This window comes from Empidonax traillii, unplaced genomic scaffold (assembly GCF_003031625.1).
Source record: "Empidonax traillii isolate 1590-97213 ecotype Southwest subspecies unplaced genomic scaffold, ASM303162v1 scaffold20:size5563877, whole genome shotgun sequence".
NCBI classification, from domain to species: Eukaryota; Metazoa; Chordata; class Aves; order Passeriformes; family Tyrannidae; genus Empidonax; species Empidonax traillii.
The window spans coordinates 4018099-4045295 of NW_020955213.1; the positions used below are offsets into that span (position 1 = coordinate 4018099).

The 27197-nt window shown below is 45.7% G+C and overlaps 1 protein-coding gene across 1 annotated transcript in view; it reads right to left on the reverse strand.

The window, feature by feature from the left end:
* Positions 1-26269, reverse strand: part of HS6ST2 (heparan sulfate 6-O-sulfotransferase 2) — a 126733-nt gene extending 100464 nt beyond the window's left edge. The window contains exon 1 of the mRNA XM_027899351.1: positions 25639-26269. Within this exon, the coding sequence (XP_027755152.1) occupies positions 25639-26150 (512 nt within the window). The 5' untranslated portion in view covers positions 26151-26269. The remainder of the gene's footprint in view (positions 1-25638) is intronic.
* Between the last annotated feature and the right edge of the window lie 928 nt (positions 26270-27197).

The window sequence follows — 27197 nt, forward strand, 5'->3', positions numbered from 1 at the left end:
AACGTACCATAATCCCTGAACGGGATTATACCTTGGCAGTCTGACTCACAACAAATTTCCACCTTGATTATGCTGCACAAAAAGATCCGTCCTGCTCTATTAATCTCAGAAAAAAACCCCGAATATTCTAGCTTGGACAGGTCAGAAATAATTTTTATTACTTCTACAAATACAACTTCAAAACATTAAGGGCCTTTGTGCCACCTATAAAATAATATGAAATAATCAACTGCAGTTTTTCAAAAGCCATAGCTGTATTATCTTGAATTCAAACTTCGAATTAAAGCTATTTTAATACTCAAAAACTGTCAAAGCCCCAACATAAACTGCCCTTAAAGCACACAAACATCTGGTTGGGAATTAAAGTGGACAGACGCTCAGCTGCGGCCAAGAGGTCAGAACCAGTACCTTCACTGAGATTTTATTTTGTCAAGATCTACGTTAAAATTCTTCATGAAAACAAGTAAAAACTTCCTGAAGTAGAAAGAAGAAACATAAAGCCAGGGGCCAGAAAACTAAAAGCTATGATGTTAAGAAAAATGAAATCTCTAGATAAGGAAGACTGGAGAGGAGAGAAAGCTGTTGGGACTGCAGTGGGGAATGACTTTGCAGGTAGCCCAGCACCAAGAACAGACCTAACACCAAACGCACCCAGAGGTGCTGTACAACAACACACCTCATAGCCCACCAAAAAAGGCAAGGGGTTCCAGGAGCCAGCTATTAACACCTCCCCTGAATTCGAGGCACAAACACACGCAGGAGCACTAACCATATCTGAGTGTTGCTGCTTTTCCTGTAAACTCTGTCAGAACACCTCAGTTGTTTAATCACATAAAATGTTTCCTCTTCATTTTTGGCACCTTGTACTGACACAGTCCATGGCAAGATGTCTCTGTATCACCATAAAGCAAAAGAAAAGCTGCTTATAAATAAAGGAGGCACACTTTGAGCCTGATATTAGATTTTCATGTGCTTGCTAGCAGCCAAACATACATTACAGCAGAATAATGGTAAATAAAGCGTGAGCATATGCACGGTGCAGGAAAAGCACCCCTGAGCAGTTCTGCACCACACTTTAATTTCCTCAGACATTATCTCTCTAACGAACTGGGAGTGTGATGAATGATCTCCTTCCTCCACTCGGCCATGTTCGGACTGTTTCAACTGCTGTCTGCTGTTTACTGGTTCTGGCTACCTGAATGTCAATTTTTTTTCAAAACAGCACTTATTCAATATTGATCTTAACGCCAGGAAAAAAATACAAAAAACAAACCAAAACAAACAAGCAAAAAAATAAACAACCAACCAACCAAAACCAAACGAAGGGAGAAATGCATCCCCTCAAATTACTACTACAGCTTTTCAACTGCAACTCAAGATATTTATTTGATAGATTGTATATCCACTGAAGATCCTGCCAAATACCCGTCGCGTAACTGTTACAGGGCAAGCTAACAGGAAAGCAGTGAACAATTCCCCCTGCTTGTACAACTCCTATGCTGAATCCTAGACAGGAAACCACAGAATCTCAGTCTCAATAGCACTGCTTAAAGGAAACAGCAGAAACACCCAACACCAAGTGGTCTCACTAACACATCATCAAGTTCTTCTAGAAGACATCTCCTTTTTAAAATAAACAGAATTTAATCAGAGGTTGAAAGCAGGACATGGGGAGGAAGAACTGGTTACAGACAAGGAGGTTGATTTGGCTTTCCAAGGAGCATCTCTACTGAAGACTCCTTTTCCTAATGCCTGCCCACCCCAGTTCCAGTCACCACCACCAGAAATCAGCTCCAAAATAACTGCAAGGCAAATTGAACACAGTACCTTCTTCCTCACTTATTCAAGCCCTACTAAAATCCAGCAAACCAGAGAGAGGGAACAAGCAGAAAACCATCAATAGGTCAAATTATCCTCATTGTTTAACACTTGCCTTTCCCCTAGGTTTTTGTACAAGCACCCTGCATCCTCAATGGCAAAGTATTAGGATTTTTATTTCTTCTGGCAACACATTAGCTCTCCACATCTGTCACCAGAAACGCAAAGCACCAAGGAGTAGTGTTGACCCCATGTACCTGTGACTCCCAGCCCACCTCTGCCCACCCCCTACACCCCACCAGCTCATCGCCCTTGCCCTGCACGCAGGCTTTTCTCTCCCAGGCTTGGAGGCACTTGTCTCCCCAGCTGTTCCCCTGTCTTCCCTTCATCTCTACATTCATCAAACATGCTTTTAACAAACCACTTGAGATCCTCACAGCCAGGCTGAATCTAAGGTTTGCTGATTCTTTCTGCATAAGATTTAAAGAACAGCCTTTCCCTACCCAGCCAGACTCCGCAGCTTCCACCCAGGGACAGCTCATCACACAACTCAATTACAGCACATTCTCAACCTCTGCAAAGGAATCTTGTCCTGCTGATATCCACTCAGAGAGCTGAGGAGAAAGGTCCTTCTCCCAGCCAGCAACTTCAACTGCATCTCCATCCATATATTCCTCCATTCCCTGGCATAGAACTTGCAAGTCCCCATCCTGGCAGATTTCTTAGGATGTGGCTGGTCTCCCACATTCAGTAGCAGTGGCTGAACACGACCAGTTGCACATGGTGAACAGTAGGGTCTGAATCAGCCCACAGGTCTGTTTAATCAACAATCTGCTTAATTACATCAGGAAGGCTCATTTACTATTCCCTTTTCAAATGTATCTTTTCCACTTTTGTGGGTTTTTTACCTTAAAAAGTTAGTATAACTGGGTTAATATCCACGAAGAATAGGCAGTTAGTTTTATGGATGAGATTAGCTAACAAGCTTGAACAAGTTTTATGTCTGAGTATCAGCTGATCTGGGCACATTAAGTCATTTACGTGGTCTCTGCTGCAGACACTCATTACCTCACTGCATACAATTCCTTGGAAATTATTTCCCTTTTTTTTTTTTTTTTTTTTTTAAGTCATACTTGAAGTACCCCTTAATTATTTGTGGTCTGGCAGAAGCTGTAATACTAACCTATTAATGTTAATGAGAGAAATACAGCACACACAAAAATTATCTGCCACTATGTGCACTGAAATGAAAGTGAGCATGTTAACTTAAGCCTGAAAGACTGTTTTAACTCCAAATTTGAAAATAGAATTTGATGGTGCATGATTAAACCTCAAATTTTGCAATCAGGCGGGCATTATTGGAGCAAGAGCACGTTAACTTTATAACAGCAGGAAGTTCTATGAAATCTTCTTTTTTTAAAAAAAAAAACCAAGCTAAAATTAAACACTCACTGTAAAACACCGTTTTGCTCTCCTTCTACAAATCTTTATGATTTACTTTTGAGTCAATAACTCACTAAAATTAACAAGATGAAATTATGTTTTGACAAGTTCCAGTGCTGATGAACAGATTTTTGTATCACGAATCCAGCTTCACCTCATTTTTCCACCACGGCTGACAGTCGAGACATGAATCATTCATTCCTTCTGGCCTTTGTGTATTTTATCAAATGCTACAAGGAACAACTAACTTCAATTCCCTCAAATAATTTTATAAAATGCCAACCTAATGTTCTTTCGTGCTTAATTTTATTAAAGTTCTATAAGAAAGAAGGCATCCATCTAGCCAAGCTCAACCATTCTGACCATATAATGCCATCAGACCAACCTTACCAAAACAGATCTAGTATACATAATCCTGCCACTCAGCACACATATAAAATACACCACTGGATAAGCTTTCTATCATTCCTTGGCAGTGTCAAAGATTCTTCCTCATGTGGCTTGGGCCTCACCTCACCGAACAGATGGGTGTGATGGCTAAACCTCATTTAGGACAAATAAAGAAGCTCATTTGTCCCTAGAGCCAAGGAGTTGAAGCAATCACAGCAGACCCAGACAACAGGCACATGCAAGTAGCACATGTCCAAAACTTAGTGGAATTCACACAGAGGAGCTTTGCAAAGCTTCTGAAAGAGGCTTAACAACCAGGACAGCAGCCAGACGACTCCCAAAAGATGCAGACCTGAGACTCCAAGGTGAGAAAAAGCAAGGACCATTTCTAGCTTGAACACCAACTAGAAAGGATGAGCAAAGAAACTGTTTCCCTGGACAGTTCTCTCCTGTGTTGATCTCCAGCTTCACTGCCAATCTTCCCTCCTTGGCCAAACAGCTCAGAGGACCCCAGATTTTGGGTAACTGGTCAAAAAAGAAGTCATTTTCTTTGGACAAAAGTCAGATACCTGCAGATACATTCTGGTTTCTCCCAGAAAATCAAAGGTGTCGGGATGCCAGCAAGCACCCTCCATATAACAAAAATCCAGGGAAAAACACACACACCCCAGATTTTCATCATAGCCACTAACAGAGGCAAATCTTAAGTAACTCTACCAAAGTCATTGGGCCTGCAGCAGAGAACACAATCCTTGTGATAATACACCAGATCCATAAAGTCTCCATTTTCTTGTAGAGACTGGATGTTTTTCATTTAAAGCATTTAAACACAGCACCTGAGGTACTATCTCCACTGAAGTCAGCAATGACAGCAAGTTCCACCACCTCCTGTACCCTGCAAGGAATCATCCAAGGTCAGGCAGTGTGTGGGGACTTGAAGGACACCTCTTCCTCCTCCTCCTCCTCCTCCCCAAAACTGAGCAGCTCCTCCTCTTGTGCCTCTACCAGGAACAGCACCTAGTGGAGTCACTCGAGAGTCAAAGAGGCTGCTCTATTTGCAGCTGTAAACATTTTATTTATTCTGAAAATTCAACCAACACAGCTGTGAGATCTGAAATACGGCTCGGTGGAGTTTGCGTCTTACTGCAGGCAATCAGATTTATTATAATAAAGAACTATAAATAAATAATGAGGTTGCTTAACAGGGACATGGGTAACCTGTCTAGACAATGGCAGCGGTGACGTACTCTGCACTGGAATGCCCTCCACATTAACAATAAGTCTTGATTAAAAGTATTAGTTTTTTTTAAAGCGAGGCAATGATTGCTTATTTAAATATACCAAAGCCTGCTTCTCAGCACTGCCAGCACACACCCAGCAAGCTTAGCTAGTAATACCTTGCTCTCTAGCAAGCCTTCAACATAGCAAACCCTTAGAAAGATCAGGGAAACATTCCAGTGTGCAGAATTTTTCATAACAAAATCATATAAATCCATATAAAATCAAATTCTCCTATTCGGAGCAGCAAAGGATACCGCTCCATCAGTAGGCTGGCGTACTCATGGCTCAACAGCACCCTGTGACCACCACCTGGATGTCACAGTGGTGCTCTGTGGAGGGGAGAACCCCTCTTCCCCTTCCCTGGCACTTCACTGTCTGCTTAATGGAGAAAAGCAATGGCCAAAATAATAGCTGGGATATGTGACCTTAATTAATTAGCAGACCTAGTGGAAAATGCCAGCTCTGCACTGTCACTGCCTGCTTTCAAGGACCCTCTGCCTGCGTCAGCAGTACAGAGACGCTGTGGGTCCATTAACGTTTGCTCCAGGGTAAGGACAGATGATGCAAGGGTGGCTTTAACAACCTGCTACCAGAGAGGCAAGGTGTGAGACAAAGGAGTAACCTCCCGTGAATCCGTTTGTGGTGAAAGTCTTTCCTCCCCATAAACCCTCTCTGTCGCCTCTGTGATGAGCCCTAGGAGAAACTCACCAAGAACAAAGCTAAGGTCAGCTGTAAGGGATGCAGAGAGCGAGCAGATGGCCGCCTGCCACCTCACCAATCAGCAAAATCATTCACTTCAACTGCCTCATGAAATATTTCCTCACTTCTTCCTCTCTCCCTCTAGCTGCCTTCTTTCATCCATGAACTGAGTCCATTTAGGTTACAAGACCCATTTAGTGCGTAGTGGGGAACAGCTGGGAAAGCAAACAAACAAAAAATTGGACCAGTACTTTCCCCAATGACTCCAAAATTCCAGGGGCAGCTGCAACAGCACTCTGGGAATAACACAAAAAAAATTAATTCTTATTCTATAGAAATATCCCCTGTCCTCAAACAGGCCTGCAGTTACAATCAATTTCAGTAATAAACTTTATCAATAGACTTTATCAACTACTCTTCAGGAAAAGATCTCACTTCATCCCCTAAGCCATTCCCCTGCTCTTGGAGGAAAATCCCAGTGTCTTGGACTTTACAGAAGAAAATTCTGCAAGCAGCAGCAGTTCTACTAATGTTTGGAAGGAGGTCCCCAGGAGCTTGACCAAGGATTTGACACACATCTGGCTCACAGGACAGATGTGCGTTCATATGGGCACAGTTTCATCAGTCAGGTCCTAATTCTGACCAAAAATCTTGTGCGTCACAGTTGGCTGTTGGGATTACCATGTTTATTTACGTGGGTCATACTAGGGAATGAAATATAGCGTAGTTTTGCAACTAAAATAAGTAATGTTATTGTTATCACCTCTAAACCATTAAGTCATGTCCAGATGCTAGGTTAAGCATACTTTGAATTACATGTAATAAATAAAAAAATTAAATCCCAAACGGACTACATTTTTTCAGGGGACATGGCCTTACCAACTTCAGCTCCTCCAGGACCACTGGCAGCCTTGCAATTTAAATCCGAATTCTCCCTCTCCTTTTTTTTTTGTTAAGCTCAAGTTCCTTCAGCATCCACCTCACGCTGGATTTATAATGCTAATCAAACTTCTCCAGGTAGAGATAGAGTTTATAAATTAATCCTGGGTAAAATAAATACATCAGCCAATCTCGGTACAAACATTCCTGCCTGTGATTAAGCCGAATTCCAGGACTGTGTGGCGTTGCATTTCAAAAGGGTGAAGCGGTAGGAAAGATGCACGTCCCCAGAGTGTATTTGCATCAATGTGACCTCAAAGCCACAATGCCTGGGCAGGTGGCAGGATGAGACTCCCTAGTTATTATGCAGAGGTACAATTTGCTTTGCTGTTCCTCACCCAGGCAGTGAGCTCCAGGTGCACGGTGCCTGCTGGTGGCAAGGCTGGAGGGTTTGGCTCTGAACCCCCGGGACCAGGCACTGGGATGACCTGAGTACACAGCCCCACACCGAGGGGCACAAACCACACCCTCTGAGGCTCCTCGGATGCTCTGAGATATTTATAAACAAGTGCCCACAACACAAGTTGTACTTTCCTGTTTTATGCTAACTACAGGCACCCATAAGAGCCGATCAATAGTAGTCTGTGCCATACCCTAAGAACCCTAAAATGTTAAGTGCAGGAACCATCACAGACAAGACATTACGGCATTTATACAGGCTGAACTCCTATAACAAAAGCTATTTATACACTAACTCTGCAGAGCTCAAGTGTTCATCTGCTAACAGAATTGGCTGGGTGGTTTCAACAGGACCCAGGGCCAGGAATATGAGCAGTTCTGCTGCCCAGTGTCAGATGCAGCTCTACACTGAGCTCCCAGTGCAAAGAAAATGCATGAGGAATATAAAGGCAGCAGGGGTATCCCAACCTACTGGAAAGAAGAAATTAAGAAATTTCTAACCTTTAAATCATCTCAATTATACCTGCTTTGCTGCAGTGCTAATGCCAGGTTGATCAGCTTGCCATAGGAAACCCACAGGCAGAGAAGAGGGCACAGACTGACACACTCATGTCCATCAGCAAAGGCAAGACCCTTCTCACTCACCCACCTGAGAGCCAGAGAAACAAAGGCTCCTCTGCCCACATCCCTGCCACCCACTGCAGCCCACTCCTGCCATGACACTGGCAACAAGCTTCCCTCTCAGCTGTGCCAGGCACAGTCTTGATTAGTTGCCATCAATGCCCTAATTTATCATTCTTTAAAGAGTTAAGTGTGTATTATATATCTGATAGGCCTCAGTTAAGCAGACGCAACTTGTTGGTGTAATGGGTACAGTCTGAAGAGAAGTACTAAGTACATTCCTCCTTAAATGAAAACACAGTGGTCGAAATCTCTGCCTTCAATCCCACAGTGAAATTCCCTCTCTTCCACCATGGACACGATATGATTACCAATTAAAAAGTGAAAGCAGAACTCAATGCAATACTAAAGCAATTAAACAGGAAAAAAGTCATGAGAGCAGGATGAACACAGTCTACTGGGGAAGAAAAAAAAAATAAATTAGTCCTTTAAAAGCAATGCTAAAAACCTGTAGGTACCGGATTTGATTTTAAAAAAATGTTAGCAACGATACATATGCTCAGTTGAATTGCCAAGAAGAATTACTTTAGAAGAAAAAAAAAGTTTAAGAAATACAGTTAGGAAGCAATAATGTCGTTCTGGTTTATGTACTGCCACTGCCGTACAGTGCTGCATTTCCGAACGCTTCAGAGATCACAAAATGCTCTCACATCACCAAAACGAAGCCCAGAAAATTGCTAATGATAACAGTTAGGGCAAGACGTGGAGTAATCCAGTTCTAAAAATGAAGAACGTCAGAAACTGCACGCTGGTTTAACAGCCCTAACCAGGCAGCCGAGTGCTGCTCACAGGCTCGTCCTCCCAGCAGACTGCTCTGCAGAGCTGGGACAAATCAGGTACTACTAATTACGAGTGTCTAAGGAGGATGCAGTGACATTTCTTTGTAAGGATGGAGCACTTTGTGGGTATTACACTGGCTTTTAACCTCTCATCCCATCATACAACGCCAAGGAGTTTTGTGGTCCAGGCATTAACCCTGTGGAAAAGAGCTGACACTGCAAAATCCCAGCTCTTATCATTAAAGCTAACCGGATCCTCTTCTTCAACCAATTTAAGACAGAGCTGATGTGGGCCATGAATTATCTCTGTTCCTGGCAGGCCACCTTTCCAGGGAATAGGGCTGTTCATGCAATCAGCAGGATGAGCACCGTTGTCTCCAATAGGGAGGAGCTGGGCCATGGAAACATCAGCCCTGCCAAGTCCACAGCACACACGATGGGGAGTGTGCAGATTTCAGCTCTGCAGCAGCCAGACCGGGCAGCACTGAAGATCAGACCTGGCAGCACCCCAGGGCACAGCATCTACTTTGACATTTTCAATGCCCTGTGGATGCCTCCAGGAGCAAGCCCCGGATGAGCTGCCGAAGGCACAACAGCCAGTACAATCTCCTTCCCAAGGTAGTTCAGACTCCCCGCAACCTTGCTGCTCAGAAAATTCTGATTTCAACACAAAACTGAAGTCCTCTAATGTTACCTCTTCTAAAATCTTTCCCTGTGCTCATGAATTAAAGTAAATTCAAGGGAATGAAAGGGTTACATGATCTGTGTGTTACGCAGGTCTTAAGCTCTTCAAATGTCTGGTCAGTTGTTAAGAAGGGAGGTCTGACCTGAATTAGCTAAAAATTCCTACACCTTTTAGAAAGCTTTACCAGTAAACTCACCTATCGATCAGTGCACAGACTCTTTCAAGCTTGCACAAACCTGGAATTTCAATATTTTCTCCAGGTATCAAGAAGAAACTCCAAACCAAGACCTAGCCTTAACAATCCCAAATAATGTTCTTTTTAAATATGCTATTAAATCATTGCTATTAAAATACTGACAGCAAAGCATTTTCAGGTATCCTGTGGGCATCTCTAGCACCAGCCACTGCAGAAACAAATATGCCTGAAAAACAAAGACAACTGAGGAGCTTTGGGGGGCCCAACTGCATGAGCTTATCCCTAAAGCCAAATTTTGTTCTGAGACTCTAAGATACGTGAATTTAATGGGATTTACTTCATCCTCTAAATCTCAGGTTAATTTAATTTTGACAGCATTTCATTTTGACAACCTCCACCCTGGGCTTAAAACCCACGATAGAGTGCTACGACAACCTTCAGATGAACTTGCTCTCAACTCACGAGCTGAGAGCAAGGACACACACAGCCCTGCAGGTCATAAACCTCTGCTCAGCAAACAACACCCAGCAAGATGCAGGTAGCTCAATTCAGAGCAATAATTCCCACCTCAAGTTGGAGAGGGTGCAGCTCAAGGCCCTGCACACAACTCTTTCATTGGGTTGGACACAGAAACAGGCAGCCAACTACAACAAGCAGGGCTTTCTCAGGGAAAACGTGGTGTTTTGAAAGCAGAACAGAGGCAACAGCTTCCGCTCATGGGCTGCGGTTAAAGCAGACATGATTTGATTTTTAAAGCCACACCTATATATAGTTGCGGTAAGGGAAAATGTCTGTTGATACTTGTGTTATGCAAAAGTTGCTCTAATTATTAACTACAGCTCTAAAGCATGTGGTGCCTTCTCCAAAGAACCTGCAGGAACATCTCCACCACCATTAACAGAAACACCACTTTCTGTTCTCGATCTCGAGGGCACCAGCTCTTTTCTGTCCGTGAGCAGGCAGCTGCCCCACAGCAGGAGCCTGTGATGCTACAGGAAGGAGACACGAGCTTCCAGCAGGAATGTCCTGCCACAGGTCCATCAGTCTCTGTCTCCACCTGCACCAGGAAAGGAAACTTTCAACCCACTGCCACCACCAATCTTCTGGACTTTAATTAAGTAGAAAGAAAAAGGCTAAAACTCTACAGGGAAAAGCTCCTGTTGGTTTGCCTCTTAAACCGAGTCGTTCCTCCAGCATCAGCCTGTCCCCTCCAAATTGCTTTTATATCTTGCTGTACAAAATGTCTTTTTGTTCTCTGGGAGGTTGGAGGAACATCTCGTAGGAACGATGACCGGATTTCGCAATATGTGGTTTTGAAGGTTGGTGTTAAATTTGACACTGTAGCTCCAAAGTAATTGTGACTAACCACTAAATCAGCATGTGTAATGGATTCCTCCGAACATTTATAGCTAGCAGTTCCATTATGCTCTAATCTGGAAAACATCTAAACGACTCTCCGCAAAAATTAGAGTGGAACATAAATGTCTTGATAAAAACAAGATTCCAGAGATACTCCATTTAACCACAGTGACTTCTGAAACACAATGTCTAGTGCAATAACATCCATTAGAGTGCAGTCATTTGCTATTTGATTTTCAAACCCATGCTTCAAGACATCAATCTAGAGAGTGTCAAGTCTATGTGAAAGGTGAAGCAATCGAGAACAAACCTCTAGGACAGTGCTGGGACCTACAAGGAGGACTGAGTGGTAACAAAGGAGCACAGGAGCACCAGGAGGCTGCCTGGCAGCTCTGGAGGGAAGCTGCCTCTCCCTGCTGCCAAAGGGCAAACTCAGAGTCACCCTGTGCTTCTGGATGCTCATCCCTGCACATCATTTGAATCAAAACCCCTCAGTTCACAGTAAAACACCACACTGTAAGAAGTGTCTGCCCTTGTTCAGCTTCATCCTCTTTCTAAATCCATGATTTCCAAACTCTGAAAGTCAGAGGATAAAACAGCTCCTGAGGGAGAAGCACCATGTTAGAAATCCTGGCTGTCCTCTCTTGTCTAGAAAATGATGCCAGAAGGTCTTTATGCAATCAAAACCCACAATAAAAATAATAAAATTAGCTAAGATTACAAGAAGCAAAAGAGGGAAGCGTAACTGATTCATTCCATCTTCCTGGAAAAGCCTGAACTGTGGTTAAGTGGAGGACAAGTTGAAATTTTCCATTAGTGGGGAAAAAAAAAAAAAAGCTTGTTTAAAGAGAGAAGAGAAAAAATCCCTCAGGTTAGTGTTCAAGTACAGCAACAATAAATTTTATCACAAAATCTCTGCTAGGGAGATACTCACCCTGCTCCCACCCCAAGGAGCAGTGGAGCTTGCAAAAAGGCTGCTCTTGTTTAACACAAAACCCGTGTAAAAAATAAAAGCCAGCATGAGAATCCCAATCTTCAAGCAGTGAGGAACAGACAGCTTTTTGACATTGCTCCCAGCAAATTTTCCTCCAGTCTCCTTGCCTGGGGAACACCCACAGAGGTGGTAAGGGAAGAGTTGGCTGGGCTGTGTTTGCACCAGGGGATGCGACTGCTGTAGGTGACCCCAAAGAGCTCGACGGCACTCACAGCCTGGAGTGATCTCAGCTTACTCTGGGCCAGCGACACCAGCGTCAGTCTAGACCAGGGACTTAAAAATGCTTCACCACTACACTTTCCTGAGTTGTACTGTGCACTCCTGCACCACAACTAAGGATCAAAGCCAAGGGATGCAATAAGCGACTGCAGCACATCCCAGCCCTGGTACCTGCATTAAAGGGAAGGTTTTTGCTTTTGTCCTTAACAGAAAGGGATGTTTCATCTCAGCTGCTCAAGCAAAGATGAAAAGCAACTTGTAAAATAAAAGGATGTTGTCCACATGAGCTAAAAAGCCTGTGTTCTGCTCCCCACTTCCCCAAACATCCAAGATTGACTCCCACCAGCTAGCACACTGCAGATTTTAGGATCAGTTACACTAGCACAGGTCATGCCCCTGGGACACAACATAATCTTCAGCATCTATAAATTCTACAATAACCTACATCCAAAAGAAAGCACATCTCCCAAGTCCTGCAAGAGAGCCCAACACAAATTCCCACAAATACTAAAAGGCAATGACACCTGGCAGCCCAGAACTGCAATTCCTGCCTTTATATCGTATCCCAGATGCCTGCTTCCCTTTTCCATAGAAAATTAAGTCAGTCCTCTGCCATAACCGAAGTGATAACTGCACTGTAAAAGATACAGCCCTAGGCAGGCAAGCCACCTGCAAATGCTCATGTGCTCAATGACTTCTACCTCCCCCCTGTTAGGAGGGAGGAGATGAGGTTCCCACCCCAAAGCTGTCCTCAGTAGGGAAACAGGTTCTAGGGAAGCTGAATATGCAGGGGTGAAAGTCACAGGAAAGTAGTTTGGTAACACCTGCTGCCAAAAAAGAGCAACTTGCTTCACAGACTGTGCCAGATTCTCTATATGATCAAATTTCAGCCTGAGTATCCATCATCATGAGATGCCAGATGTCAGGTTTAACCAACCTAACTTCCATTAAAAACAACTTCTACAAGTAACTGGGACTCCAGCATGTACTGAGACATACAAATATCCTTAAAAAGATCTTTTAATCACAAGAGTAAAGAGACCAGAATATCACTTATCTTGACAGACCATTATATAAGACATTAAATATTTTACTGTAAGGGAAAAAATAAAATATGATACTGCACTTCATACCCATAACTCTTGCATGAATACACAAGTTTATTGCAGGAAGCAATTAACCTTCATGACTTAAGGTGATACATGAAGAAAAGCAGAAGCAAAAATGTCCTGAGAATTCCAGAAAAATAACATGATGGTAAAAGCAAAACCAACCCTTTAGACAAGAAACAAGAGAGCCTTATATTCCTTAAAAAAGCCTATAATTGCAGTTCCAAAGTAGAGTTAATTTGCAACATTTAATAAACAAGTTGCTGTCAGCCTTAAACCTCAAATTCCAGACTCAGCTGTACCTGGGAGAGCAGCAGGATGGGCTGAGCACACAATCAAATCCTCCAGCACGACTGCTGAGCCACCGCGGCCAAGCCAGAGAATCTGCTTATATATTTTACAAATAACCGGATCCTTCCCTAATCCAGGCTCTGAGAAATTTTTATCTCGCCATGAGCTCAGCTATTCTTAAGTCCTTTCTGTGTTTTTTTTCTCTGTGCTGCCTGATACACTGACCAATTTTATAAAGGGGATTGGCTGATGGGAGGTCTGGATTCAGGTCAAATGGAGCTGGCCTTTTCGGTGTGTCCTTCTAGATGCTGGTGGAAAAGAGCTCTAAAACTCCCCTTTTCTCCTACACCCTCAAATCAAACCTGCCCAGGAAAGGTATCTCTTCCTGCAGAGGCCTAGTGGTTACACAGATTCTGAAAGAGCTGCTGCTTCTGGTCCTCCAGGTCCTAATCCAAACCTGATATAACAGCCAGGATGGACATCATCACATGGACACATCAACTTACCCAAGCTGCTCCCTAGGTCTTCAGGTCCTGCACCAGGGAATATCAACTTTCACTTGTCTCAGCAAGTCTACATACCCTGCACCCTCCACTTGTCTTGGAGCACACACAGCTGCAGCACTGGCAAGTTCCAAGTCGTAAGAAAGGAGAATTACAGCAGGACAAAGCTGGCATCCCAAACAAGAGCAAAGACACATGGAATCCCAACTCAGCAGAACACAAAATTTGATCACCCCAGGGTAACAAAAGGTGCTCACGCCATTACTGACCCCTACTCTGCAAAGCACTGAGCAATACATTTAAACACGTTAAGTCTATGCTTAAGCAATATATTTAAGTACTTTTGCTCACACAACACAGTTCAGGCTTGACAGAGTTCGTGTGCCTCTTAAACCTAGTGATGCACAGCCTCCTTCTGATTTCTTCTCCAGAAATACCAGCACTGTTCTGTTATGTGCCTTCAGTTAAATATCCTAATAAATAATTTTAAAAATACTTTGGGCACATTTTTTCAAAAGTTGTATTGTACCAAACCCTAGGCCCAATGCACTCAGTCATGCTTGCAGACAAGGATAGTTACTCACGTGCTTTTCTCCTTGCAAGCAACAAAAGAACTCAGTAATTCCAAAACACGGGGCACTGCCCACACGTTTCCCGTGCAACATTTTCTGCTGACCGTATTTCTAGAAAAATTGCAATTTCTTCTTGCATGTGGTAGCATGTTAAATATGTCACCAAACACCGGGTGATAAAGCAGCTTGCAGAACTGTTCCCCAGTCAAAACTCATCCCCAGCCATTGCCCTCTTGTTCCACTGTTCTGCATCACTGCTAGCAAGCTGCAATCTCCAAACTCCAGCAGGTATTATCAGCACTACCCCATAAATCTAACTCAGTGAGGAGGTTGTCTCTATCCATAAAATTCTGAGCGTGCTCATATTCCAACCCAGAATACTGCTGACATTCAAAACTCAACTAGCTGCATGGAAAGTGAGCCTGCAGAAGGCTGGCTCATCTCAGGAGAAGCAGCTGCAGGTGCAACTATTCTTTTCATTTGTTTTCTGCCTCTCCTCTGGAAATGGGATGAAAAAAGGCATTTATAGCTCTACTTTGCAAAACGCATTAGTTATGTTCAGGAATATGGCCTCACCTGAGGTCTACCTGAACTGTTTCAGAAACAGGAGTGGTTTAAATGGCTATACAGGATAGTTTTGCAAACAAGTAAGTGTTCAAGAGATATAAGGAACAGACTTCTGAAGGAAGTCTCTTATATCAAGAGATATAAGGAACTGCAGCTTTTCTTAGGTCTCTGCTACCACTGTGCCTTCTGACGCTCTTGTCCCCTTCACACTGAGCAGCTGCAGCCCTAGCAGGCACCCACTGCAACCACCCAAAGCAGGAGCTTAAAGCATAGCAGCAATGTTTCATTCCTATGGACTTTGGTCAGGACATCTGGTGTCAGATACCCAAAATGCCCTAGTTAGGAGGGCAGGCCCCAGTTTTTCTCACTATGCCCTTCCATGAGCCAGAGCACCAGGCTCACCAACACACCTTCAGGGCTTGCTTAGACCTTACTTTATGACAACTGTACCAGGCTTTGGATCTTCTCAAGTTGTTCCTTCCAAAAGGTAAAGTCATACACTGCTTTGGACATTAAAAAGGGTGAACATTAGATCACGCAACAGCTCTGGCCTGGAAGCACCAAGCAGTGTGACCACTGATTTTTTTGAAAGTTCAAAAGCTTTCCTCTTCACTTCCCAGGAAGGGAACAAACACCACAGCCCCCACAGGACAGCAGCACGTGGCAGTCTACATGGCAGGCTGGAGTCACCTGTCAGTACAGCACATTGGGTTCATATTTAAACACTACAGCTTCTCAAAATTCAAACTAAATGCTTAGAAATGTTTCCAGTGCCTCTACCTAGGACTAGTCACACATAGCAGCAGAGCTACTGCATGCAGTCAGGCCAGGAAATCCAACATCCTTTATGCTGCATACACACGGAAAGACATCCTCATGCAAAGAGCTGAATTACATAGACAAGGCAGTGGCTGAGATGACAGGCATGGTGATGCTCATCCCACGTGTAAGGTCCTGACTTCTCAAATCCCACTTGCATGTTTACCTACCACTTTTCTCTCACACAGATCAGAGTCAAGCACACAGACCCAGCAGCAGCCTGCCACCTGAAAGACAAAAACCTGACCTTTATAGTCCGATTTATTTGAAAGCAAAAACTCTACTCCGCATTTTATTGACCTAAAGGTCAAAAGTTATTGGAAATCACCAACATTAAAAAAACAACCTATTCAAGTTTAAGCTAAAGATGAACAGTAAGAAAAGGAGAAAATGTAATGGGGAGATCATGCCAACATCGGCTTTTTCTCTGAATTAAAGACTGACATGCAGCACATAAAGGAGTTAAAGACTAATTTATGCCATTTATGTTTTTGCAAGTCACTCAGCTACCATCAGGCAGGCGCATCCTGTTGTGTCTGACATTTCCTTGAACGCTTTTGTCTTCTCCCTTCCCCGTGCTACCACTGTACTGATTAGATCCAACACCCCCACAGAAACACCAACAGCTCTGTGAAAGGCAGAAGCCATGCAGACATCTTCCTCACTTTGTACAGTTGGTGGAATCAGTTCCAGGAGGAAAGAAACCCACCGCTCTTCTGGGAGCGCTGCACGGACAGATGCCTCCTCCCACCTCCAGCCCCAGTTAAATCCCACATGGGGAGGACAACCCCCGCAGCACCTTCACTATCAAGAGGAGTTAACTGCTGGCAAAAAATAGGAGAAAGTTAGTACCTGGCAGGATTTGCTCAAGCAGGATACAAGCACATTCTCAATAACTTCCTCTGGACCCGCAACAAAAAAAAAACCACAACAACTTGCAACCTCAGAACGGCTTGGGATTGCTCCAGGGAATAACTTTCCCACAGGCAAAAGGAAATGCTCTCTCCTCAGTTACCCTGAAAAAGCAACTTTCAAAAGCAGCTTCTCCAGCTCTGACCAAGGAAACATTGTTTTGCTTAACAGGGGTGTTAAAACTGTTGCTTTACTCTGAACCCAAGGAAGGCTGGAGAAAATAATCAGTGGCAGAGTGTGCTTTAGTCACTTGATTAGGGCATTTGCTGAAGGATTCCACAGTTCAAAGAGCAGTCTGAGTGAGCAGATTCCCACTGCTGGGAGCCTTGCAATGTTTTAACTTAGCCAACACAAACTGGAGTAAAGGCAGAACTGATCTTCCAGCTACTTGGACCTCTAAGAGCATCAAAACTTCATAGTCCTTTTGATTATGGGAAATTAGGAGCACTTGCTACAAGTATCTCATGAAAGGCATACTCTTCTTCATGCCTTTATGGAGATGTGCAAAATCATTTATGCTGCAAGATTATCTCCCTCATAGCTGCATACATTTAGTTACATCAAAAGTTTGGCTCCCTCAGAGTTGGATAAGCAGCTGAGAACCAAGAAGTAACATGATTTGAGTCTCACCCCTAATGGATCTTATGACTTATAGGCCTCTAAAGACTAATGATTTTCTTCAAGACTAAATAAATGGAGATTTCACTCAAAGCTGTATATAATAGCTTAAATGGATTCTGTCTTTAAAAGCATGAACAGCTGAGAAAGATGGTTAGAGTCAGGGAAAAAGAAAAAAGGCTGGTCCTAATTGCTACTCATTCAAAAACATTATCTTGTTACACGCATATATACACACTATCCACCCAGAGATACTGGAGTGGATGGAAAAGGCAGCAGCGAGTTAAGTGTTTACCACTACAGTTTTTATTTCTACAAAAACCACTCCAGTGATGTTACACACAAGACCCACCCAATGAAAACATACTGATCGAATTATACATTTGCTGTTTACATCAACACTATGAACTTGAACACAAAAGAATAGATTGCTTTGGCTTCTTAGTCTCACATTAGCAAATGCAATTATCTTTCATTAATTTTACAGAGTGTTCACAGTGGAAATTAAATCATTTCTTCACGTCTAAGAAAAACTTTACTGTTTTAATTATTCATAAATACCAAAGTCTCCCACTTATTACTCATCACAAATGTGATTTGTTTCAATAACGCCTGAATAATTTGGTGCTACCCTATTAGTCCCAGAACACAATGTACAATTGCCAGAATCAGCAAGTAAATCGTAAACAATAATCCATGCTTGCTCTTCAGTGTCAGCTGCTAAGAAAGAAGAGGAGGAGGAGGAAGGCAGGAATGATGCTTCCTCTCCACCCCAGTCCCTGTGCTGCCTTCATCCTCCCACAGAAAAACACTATCCCACATCTGTCTTGGTCAGCTTTGCTTCCATCCAAGATGCTGCAAACTCAGACAGGCTCTGCCCGGGCAAGCATTCCAATCCCAAACTGGGAGCAAGCAACCAGGCTCCCGAGGGAGGAAGGCAGTGGCTGGGGATGCTCCACTGCTTTGCTTCCCTGCAGATTTACATCCAGGCAGGCAGCTGTCCAGCAACAGGAATTAACTGATTGAGAAGGGAAAGGGAAATTAATCCTCACAAGTATGTAAGGAGCCTACATGGGTAATTCCAGAAAAGGCTGAGTTGCGAGGGCTGCTTGGCCACAGTAATCCCTGCAGAGCGAAACAAAGCCCAGGCGCCATTTCTGCAGCAAAGTGGTTAAATAAGGAATTACCCAGAGTTTTGCGTCCTGGCTGCCAACTGCTTGTCAGATTGAGTCTTACGGGAGGGGAAGAGAGGGCTGTAAAGTTACTACAGCTGAATCTGCTGTAGCTGCAGATTTTTTCACTATTTCTTCTGTCATTTAAAAAAAAAAAAAACCCAAACCTGACCTTATCACAAAAAAATCTCTTAAAGTCGCACAAAATTACAAATACATATACGTAATATATTTTTCCATGGTAAAGTCAAGAAAACATCAGTACCCTTGAGACAATTCTCTCCTCCTTACACTAAACCAGTGCTCACAGGGGCAGATAGCCCCCATCAGGTCCCAGCTGGGTTCCATCCAGCCCAGCAGTCCTGCCCTTGGCACAGCTCACAGAGACATCCTGAAATCCACCACACTTCTCCAAAACCTATGTCTTCTCAAAAAGATCCATTTCTACTTCCCATTTTCAGCCACATATTAATTATTTTTGCTTTCTAGCAAGTTACATGAGCTAATTTGGGCTGATGCTGTACAGAAATGCTGCCTTTATTATTACGGTTGTGGAGAAAGTAAATTAATGCAAAGGATTGCACACAGAGGCCTAATCCATTTGAGGTAAATCAATGCATTGCACATTTAAATTGCTCTGCTTTCCTTCAGAAAAGTACATTGAAGTGATTCATTAGGCACTGAACTGTTCACAGAAACAGACCAATTCTCTTAGGCATGCCAGTGCATCTCTGCTAGTTAAATTTAAAAAGCAATCAAATCTACTAATAAGTCCTTTTTGCCGACATTTACATCAGTAGAGAACATGATTCCTGACAATTCAGATTAAATAAATGAGTCACAAATTAATCTCAGTTAAAATGCCTCAGAACCAATGCTAAACTTGTTAAACTTAAAAATCTGTCTTTTAATAAAAATAACTTATTGGTAATGCCTGACTTCCAAGTGTCTTTGATAACCTTTACTAAAGGTTATAAAGTTATCAAGAGGGATCACAAGGCACAATCTGTGTCTATTTTAATATAGTGAAAACATGTATTTATAGTTTAATGTAAATATTTACAAATGCCAAAAGAAAAATTAGGAGAACGACACCTTTTCAATAAGAAGTAATTGTGTCTTAGCACAACAGCACCATGCCACAGTTTTCAAATTCCCACTTTCTTCTTTAGGGAGGACCAACTCAGACAACATATGGAATAAACAATTCATGGAATAATGCCTGTGCCTCACATCTTGCTCTACTACAATCACTGGGATTTATTTTTGCAACAATTAATGACTTCTCTCTAACCACAAAAAAAATTTAAAGTAAAAGGCAGTAGGAAACATACACTTCTAAATAACTAAAAGTCAATTTGCACTTTAATAAAGACTTAGAGGAGAGTTGAAGAGACCTAATATGGAAAATGATTTTTTAATCCCTTTAAGAAGTCCACCACTTTATCTGCAAAACCAGCAATACCAATTTAGAGAGCTTTACAAGTCCTGTAGTCGAAACTTAAAAAAACCCCATGAACTTAAGTTTATAACCAAACCTTTCAAGGTCAGGCCCTGTAATGGGCTTAGGTCAAGGAAACACTTGTACTTATGAAAATAATCCCCTGCCCCTCCCCTAAAAGCCCCTTTGTCACTCTGGAGGCTGGCCCACTGCTCCCAGAGCCCCCAAACCAGAGCCAGCTTTCATCCCACCAGGTGCCAGGTGGGGAATTTCAGCTGCTGCAGGTGCACGTTTGTGGGTGGTGAGGCAATGTTCACTGCACATCCCATCCTGCAGCCGCAGCAGCCACCACACCAAAGCGAGCAGGGTCATTAGGAAATCTCGCTGATAAATGAAGCGGTTCGGAGTCGCTCAGGCCTGGCGGCATCTCTGCAAACGCTCTGTTATTTAATTTATTTTTTTTTTTTGGCTTTATAATTGTTGCAGAGTTTTTCCCCAGGAGTTTCAGTGACGCATATTTCAAGGGCAGGCAGGCACTCTCTTGGTGCTCTGGCCAGGACCCAAACTAGAGCAGGCCACCCCATCTGCTCGCTCACAGCCTCCAGCTCAGCCAGAATGATCCCCTTGCTCGCTGAGCAGTTTCCCTCGAGCCAGGCGTCACCCCCTAAAGTGGGGGGACTTCATCCTTGGAAATGGTGTCTGCTCCACCAGCTCCACAGGTTTTAAACTGCCACCTCCTGCCAAAGCTTACTTACTATCCACTCCAAGTCTTGGGGTGCTCTACAGCATCTTTCCTGCCTACAAGGGGTTTAGTGATAATTTATGGGGCTTAAATATTCCCCAAATTGCACCACTACAGGTGAAACAATGGAGCTCATCCGCTTGCACAGCGATATATCACCTTTGCAATAAGGAGAAGCACACTCAACAGCTTCTAAGAGCCAAACCCCACAAGTGATTTTTCTCTCCCTGGCAGCGTTATGTGACAGCTTTCCCTCTCCACACCAAAGCAGCTTACTGGGAAAACCCAGGCACAGGGCCCAGCCTGCTCCAGGATGATCCATGCTCACTCCAGGGATGGTGGAAGGACTTGCTGCAGCAAAGCTGCCTTCTTCCTGGGGCTCTGGCTGGCAAGGAGTCAGGCAACTGGGGTGGATGTGGTGGGTTGACCTTGGCTGGACACCAGGTGCCCACGAAGCCGCTCTATCGCTCCCCTCCTCAGCAGGACATGGCAGGGAGAAAACTGACCCAACCATGGGTCAAGATAAAGGCAGTTTAAGAAAGCAAAAGCACAGGCCATGCACAGAAATAAAGAAAAACTAAAGATTCATTTTCTACTTTCCACCAACAGATGATGTCCAGCCACTTCCTGGGAAGCAGGGCCTCAGGACACCTAATGGTTACTCCAGAACACAAACATCTTAACAACACTGCACATGCTGCTGTGGGGAAAATTAACCCCATCTCAGTCAGACCCAGTACCACAAACCTCAGAGTAGACGAGATTTGCAGACACAAATCCCACCACAGTTCCAAAAGCTTGAGGATCAATCTGTTCAGTCAACAGAGACACACACAGTAAACACTTCCAGTTTGCTGGGAAATGTTTTAGTGTGCCTTTTTTTTAGATTTTCATAAGACTCAAGTTGGAAGTGTTTAACTAACATGCAGGGACAAGACAAGAACGCCCATGTATCGCCAGCGGCTTCTGCCCCACATCACAACAACCACTGCCAGCATCAGGCCTCCCAAAAGCCAGCAGGCACCATCCCTGGTCCTGGTCCAATAGGCTTGTACCAGCAGCATGAAGTTTATTCCAATCTCAGACTTTCTGGCTCCAGAGGACATTCTGGAAGCTTGTTCTCCTCTCAACAGAGAACATCTCTTTCCTCTAACGCCAGCCAGGAGGAACAGGAACACCAAACACAGTCTCACCTTTACCCATAACCACTTCTCTCACCCAACGAGGCTACGAAGCCACGACACCACTTAAGAATGTCAGTATCTGTATTTACTCCCATGTCTCATTACATTTTCCTGTCTAACCTCGAGGCCTTTTGTGTCTTGCAATGGTGCCACTGGATTTACTGCTATAGAAAACTTCAGTAGATACTTCCCATAATAATTAGCCAGAGCTGAGAGAAATCTCAGTTCGGTGACGCTCTCGTGCACAGTTACTTTGGATGCTGCCTCTGTTCAGTGTGCCAAAAGCTTTGAGGCTTCCACAATCAATCAAGTGACCCAAGTCAGTCACTCACGACCAGGAAAAGGCACATTTCTCCTTTCTCACCACTGATGCCAAGAAGCTGAGACAATCTCCTTCTTTCTGCCACCACCATCAGCCCATTCCATCAACCTCACAAGCAGCAAATCCAGAGCATTGAAAGCATCAACTGTGCCCCTTCCCTCTCCTGCAATTTCTGGATGCCATAGTGGTGAGCAGGGCTGGTAGAGCAGGAGACAAGCAGGAACTGGGACATAAAGAATATGCAGCCTGATCAGACTCAAGAAGAAAAAAACAAAAATCCCTCCCCCCACCCAGAGAACCATGTTCCTCTAGGGGAATGAAGAGTCAAAGGAGGCAGGGAGCTCTATTTATCTGCTTACTACTTATGAAGGATCACAGACCACCACTGCAAAAGAAAGTTAGTTTTGGGAACCTATATGCTTGTACACATGAAAGTGCCATTCTGTTAAATGCAGAACAAAACATATCACAACAGGCATCCTGAGTATTTCTACTGCTTCAGAAATCTGCCCTCCAAACCTGCAATTCCCAAAGAAAACAGAGGCAGACTGCTGATGGAATTAAGAGCAGAGACTGTAAGATGACTGCTGCAGGCAGCAAGGTTCTCCATGGGCACACCCTCCAGGCTGATCCCATCAGATCCCACCACAGTGATGCTCTGTGTCTGGTGCTGAGCGTTACAAGGTCCAGGATGGGGTTTTCTTCAGACTAACAAAGACTCAATTTTTAAACAAAAGGCCGTTAAAGAACAGCCAAGGTAACCAGCAATCTGACAAATAGATTCTTCATGCCTGAAAAGACAAACATCTGTGCAAAGTAATCACACAGAGATGCAAGCTAAAAAGTTCGCCAGTCTCATTGGCTATTCCCAAACAAGGCTGCACAGCCCCAAGACAGTGACTAGAGACTGCATTATGCAGATGCCAAGCAGTTCAAATCACTCTTATGAAAGGTCTCACTTTTTAACCACCTCAACTATAAATGCAGGAATTCCCACCCTTGTCAAGCCAAGCTTCACTTGACATCCTCTGTTCCTGACCAAATCCCGCTCCCTGTCCTGACAATGCTCCCCAAATGGGCCTTGTACTCCTCCAAGTTGCTCCCCCTTCCCACAGGATTTGCACAGCAGGGCTGTGACGTTCCTTCCCTCCCCACCAGCGCCTATGACCCAGGATGGTCAGACATCCCCACCAAAAAAAACTCAGGGCAGGAATAGCCAGGCTGGCCCCACACTGAGCCAGAAAGGCTCCCCTACTCAGACACCCTCATCCCACACCTACTGCTGCTCTGAAAGCAGCTTTTATCTGCCCAGAAAGGGCTTATATTTTCATCTGTTACTGGCACTAGGAAGAGGTACCAATTACTAGTCGTCAGCTGAAAGTTGCTAAATCAAGAACACAAAATTAAAGACAAGGTATTAAAATGGGCAGGAAGACTTGAAAGGACTGTTGTTCATTTAAGAACTTCTCTTCCTATATTTTTAAACATTTAGAAGTTGCAGTCCAAATAATTGCTTGTCAAGACAATTTTTTTGGAGAATAACTGTAGCTATTCAGCAAGCTGTGTAATTAGGTTATTAAAAATATAATATCATCTTGGAGCCTTTCAGAGAGTAGACCTCTACCTAGCAGAAAATCATCACAGCTCCATTTTTCTCCCTCTCTCCTGGCTTCGATCCCAAGTCACAAGTCCTAGGGACCTCTCAGAAGTTGGCTGTGACAACATACATTGTTTGCTGGACAAGGAATCATCACTCAGCTCCTGAGCAGGTAAGTGCACTGCTTCCATTTCAACTCAGAAAAGCATGTTTGGTATCTAACAGGGGAAAAGCAAAACAAAGCCAAAACCTACAGACAAAAACTCAGCTTTCCAAGCCTGGCATTCCCTTCTGCCTCAGGTGCTGAGTTCAGGACAAGGAGTCTCCTGTTTTTCCAGAGGGCACAGCTAAGCCCAAGCATAGACAGTCCTGTCTCTGGGAAAGGAAGAGAATCCCTGCCCCACAGCTACAGCTCTTCAGGCCAGGCCCATCTCTGGGGGAAGAGAAACACAGATCACCGGAAACTGTACAGCAAAACAAAGCACATGTTTTGCAATTTGCATTTTTGCTGATAAACAACATATTCACAGGACAGGTAAAATAAGCTACGTAGCCTGTAAGGCTGAGCAGCCTGAAACCAGGAAGCTAACAAACCCAGGTGAAAGGAATTGATTCCTGATGTTTGCAAATGGGATGTCACAAAAATGAGACAATTAAAATTAAAAGCAGTAAGGAAGACAAAAGAGCAGGAATCACAATAGCCAAGTCTGATAAAGAGCTGCTCCTTGGGTACAGGACGATAATGACGCTAAACATTTTTCTACTAGATGGCAGTGTAGTGTCACACTATATAAAAGGAATTCTAGAAAGAAATTGGTTTGTATTTCAAGTGAATCTGTGCTTAGACTTTACTTCAGAGAGCATGATATATAACAGTAGCCGCTTTGTAAGGGGACCTGCCATTAGTCTCACAGTGCAAGAGGAATGATACCCTAGTTTCTAATTTCCCAGCGAAAGAACATGAAAAGACACTAAAACCCTGAGCAGTTCTGCTACACAGTACAGCTGCGTGCACAGCCACGGACGAGCCACTGAGGCTGTAACAACTGAAGGTAGGCTGTGATCAAACAGCTCCAGGAATGGAGGAAGCAGGTCCTCACTGCTCGGGGGAAAGAGGCCAGCTGGGCTTTTGAAAGGTTGGGGTAGCATTTAGGCAATCCCCTGGCTATGGCCAGAGGAGGTTGGCAACTTTGGCAACAAAGAAAGGTGCAAGGATGAAGAGAGCAGTAAAACTAAAATTCAAAATGCAAGCACAAAATAATCAAGGTTAGGGCTGAAGGACAATGCAAATATTTTCAGGTAACTCAGCCATAACAATAACCTTTACTTTGCAAAGCCACCATTCCTATAAGCCAAACTTCAGATGCAAGAAGATACCGTGGTTCACCAACACTCCCAAAACCAACACTAATTCCGGGCGTAAGCAGGAGCTCAGTACAGCCAGGTGATCTGCCAGAGATAGAAAAGCTCCGGGGGAAGCTCGTAGGCAGCCGGAGCACCCTCGCTCCTGCTAGAGCCGCTCCGGGGGTCCCCGAGCAGTGGGGCTGCCGGGCCTGTTCCTGTGTCACTGCGTTCGCACCCCTCGGGCTGTCCCCACCAGCAGCCACCACCGCGGCAGCCGGCGGGACATCCCTTACATCACCGCACCGGCGGCGGCGCGGGGCAGGTTTCGCCCGCTCCGCAGAGCTCGGGGTGCGCTGCGCCCACCGCGGTGGCTCCGGGCCGGTGCGGCTCTCGGAGCCCTCGCTGAACCCCCGCCGTGCATCCCGCTCCGTGCCCGGGTGCTCGGGACCCACCGGGCTCCCCCCTCCCTCCATCCTCGGCACGGCTGCGCTCCGCCGCTCCATCGCCCGTCCCAGGGAAGGGACCGAGGCGCACGGGGAGCACCCCTGGGGGCACGGCCTCACCTGGAGGGTCGGAGCCGCACCTCCTTCTTGCTGTCCACCACGGAGGGCACGCAGTTGGTGAGCTCGGTCCAGTCGGCGTGCAGCCCGCAGCTCCAGCCGGTGGAGAAGCGGGAGAAGAGCCAGGTCTCCCGCTTGCCGGGCCGGTGGCAGGTGCACTTCTTCTGCCCGGCGCGGCACTCGCAGGGCTGCTCCAGCTGGATGTTGCGGACCAGGTGCCGCCCGAAGGTGGTGCCGCCCGTCTTCTGGATGTGCAGGAACACGATCAGGTCGTCCCCCTTGATGTTGAAGTCCACCCGCCGCAGCAAGTCGTCGGCGGAGAAATTGAAGCGGGGAACGAAACGCGCCGGCGTCTCGTCCTCCGCCCGGTACGGGTCGGCGGCGGCGGCGGGGCTCAGGGCGCGGAGCCGCAGGAGCTGGCACTCGGTGCCCGGGCAGACGTACTGCAGCACGATCACGGCGAAGAGGAAGAGCATCACCAGCGCCAGCAGCACCTTGTGGGACCGGTCCTCCATCGTCGCCGGGAGCGCCGCGCATCGCCGCCGCCGCCCCGCTCAGAGCCGCCGCCACCGCCGCAGCCGCCGCCGCCGCCCCCGCGGGGGGACCCGCGCGGCCGCCATCGCCCGCCGCTGCCCACGGCCCTTCCCGGCAGCCCCCGCGCCGCGCCCGCCGAGCGCCTCCGCCCGCCCCGCCCTCCGCCTGCCGGCACCGCCCCCGCCCGCCGGCACCGCCCCCGGCGCGGCCCTGGAATGGGAACGGGAATGGGAATGGGAACGGGACGGGCAGCGCACCGGGACCGCCCCCAGCGCGGCCGCTGGGCACCGGAACTGGGACTGGCACTGCACCGGGACCGGGACTGGCACTGCACCGGGACCGCCCTCGCCGCGGCCGCTCGGCGCCGCACTGGGATGGGGACAGGGACTAGGGGATGGCACCGCACCGGTTCTGCGCTCCACGCACAGACCGGGAACTAGGACCGGCACCTCACTGGGACTGGCACTGCGCTCCGCGCACGGACCGGGCACACTGGACCAGGCACACCGTGCTCGGAGCGTGTCCCACCCCGGGGCGCTCCGTCCTCCTGCGCCGGACCGGCAGCGGCACATCTGCGGTGCCATCGTCCAGCCCATCCATCACACACACCCGCATCGCTGGACCCACTGGTGCTTTCTCTCCGTGGCTCACACCAACACCCCGTGTTTCGATGAGGGAGTGTGGTGTGAGCGCATCGGCTGTTTTTCTTGACGCCCCAAGTGGTTTCGATATATTTCAGGTAGCAAATACCTGCGCTATCTCTGTCAGCACATTTCGAAACCCCTCTGCACAAAGAGAGTGTTCTGTAAATAAAACAATAACAACAAGGGCTCTGTGGATTTACCTCTGATTAAAGTCCTTTGTACATTTATATGCAAATGATGTTTAGCCCTCCAGCTGCTGGCGGCTGTTCAACGAGGCCTGGGGGTGGGAGCACACGGGCGCTCACCCCGTGCGGGGTGATAGTGGCTGCAAAGCTGTTCCCCCCGTGCCATTCCACAGGCGGGGACACCCACCCGCCACGTGCC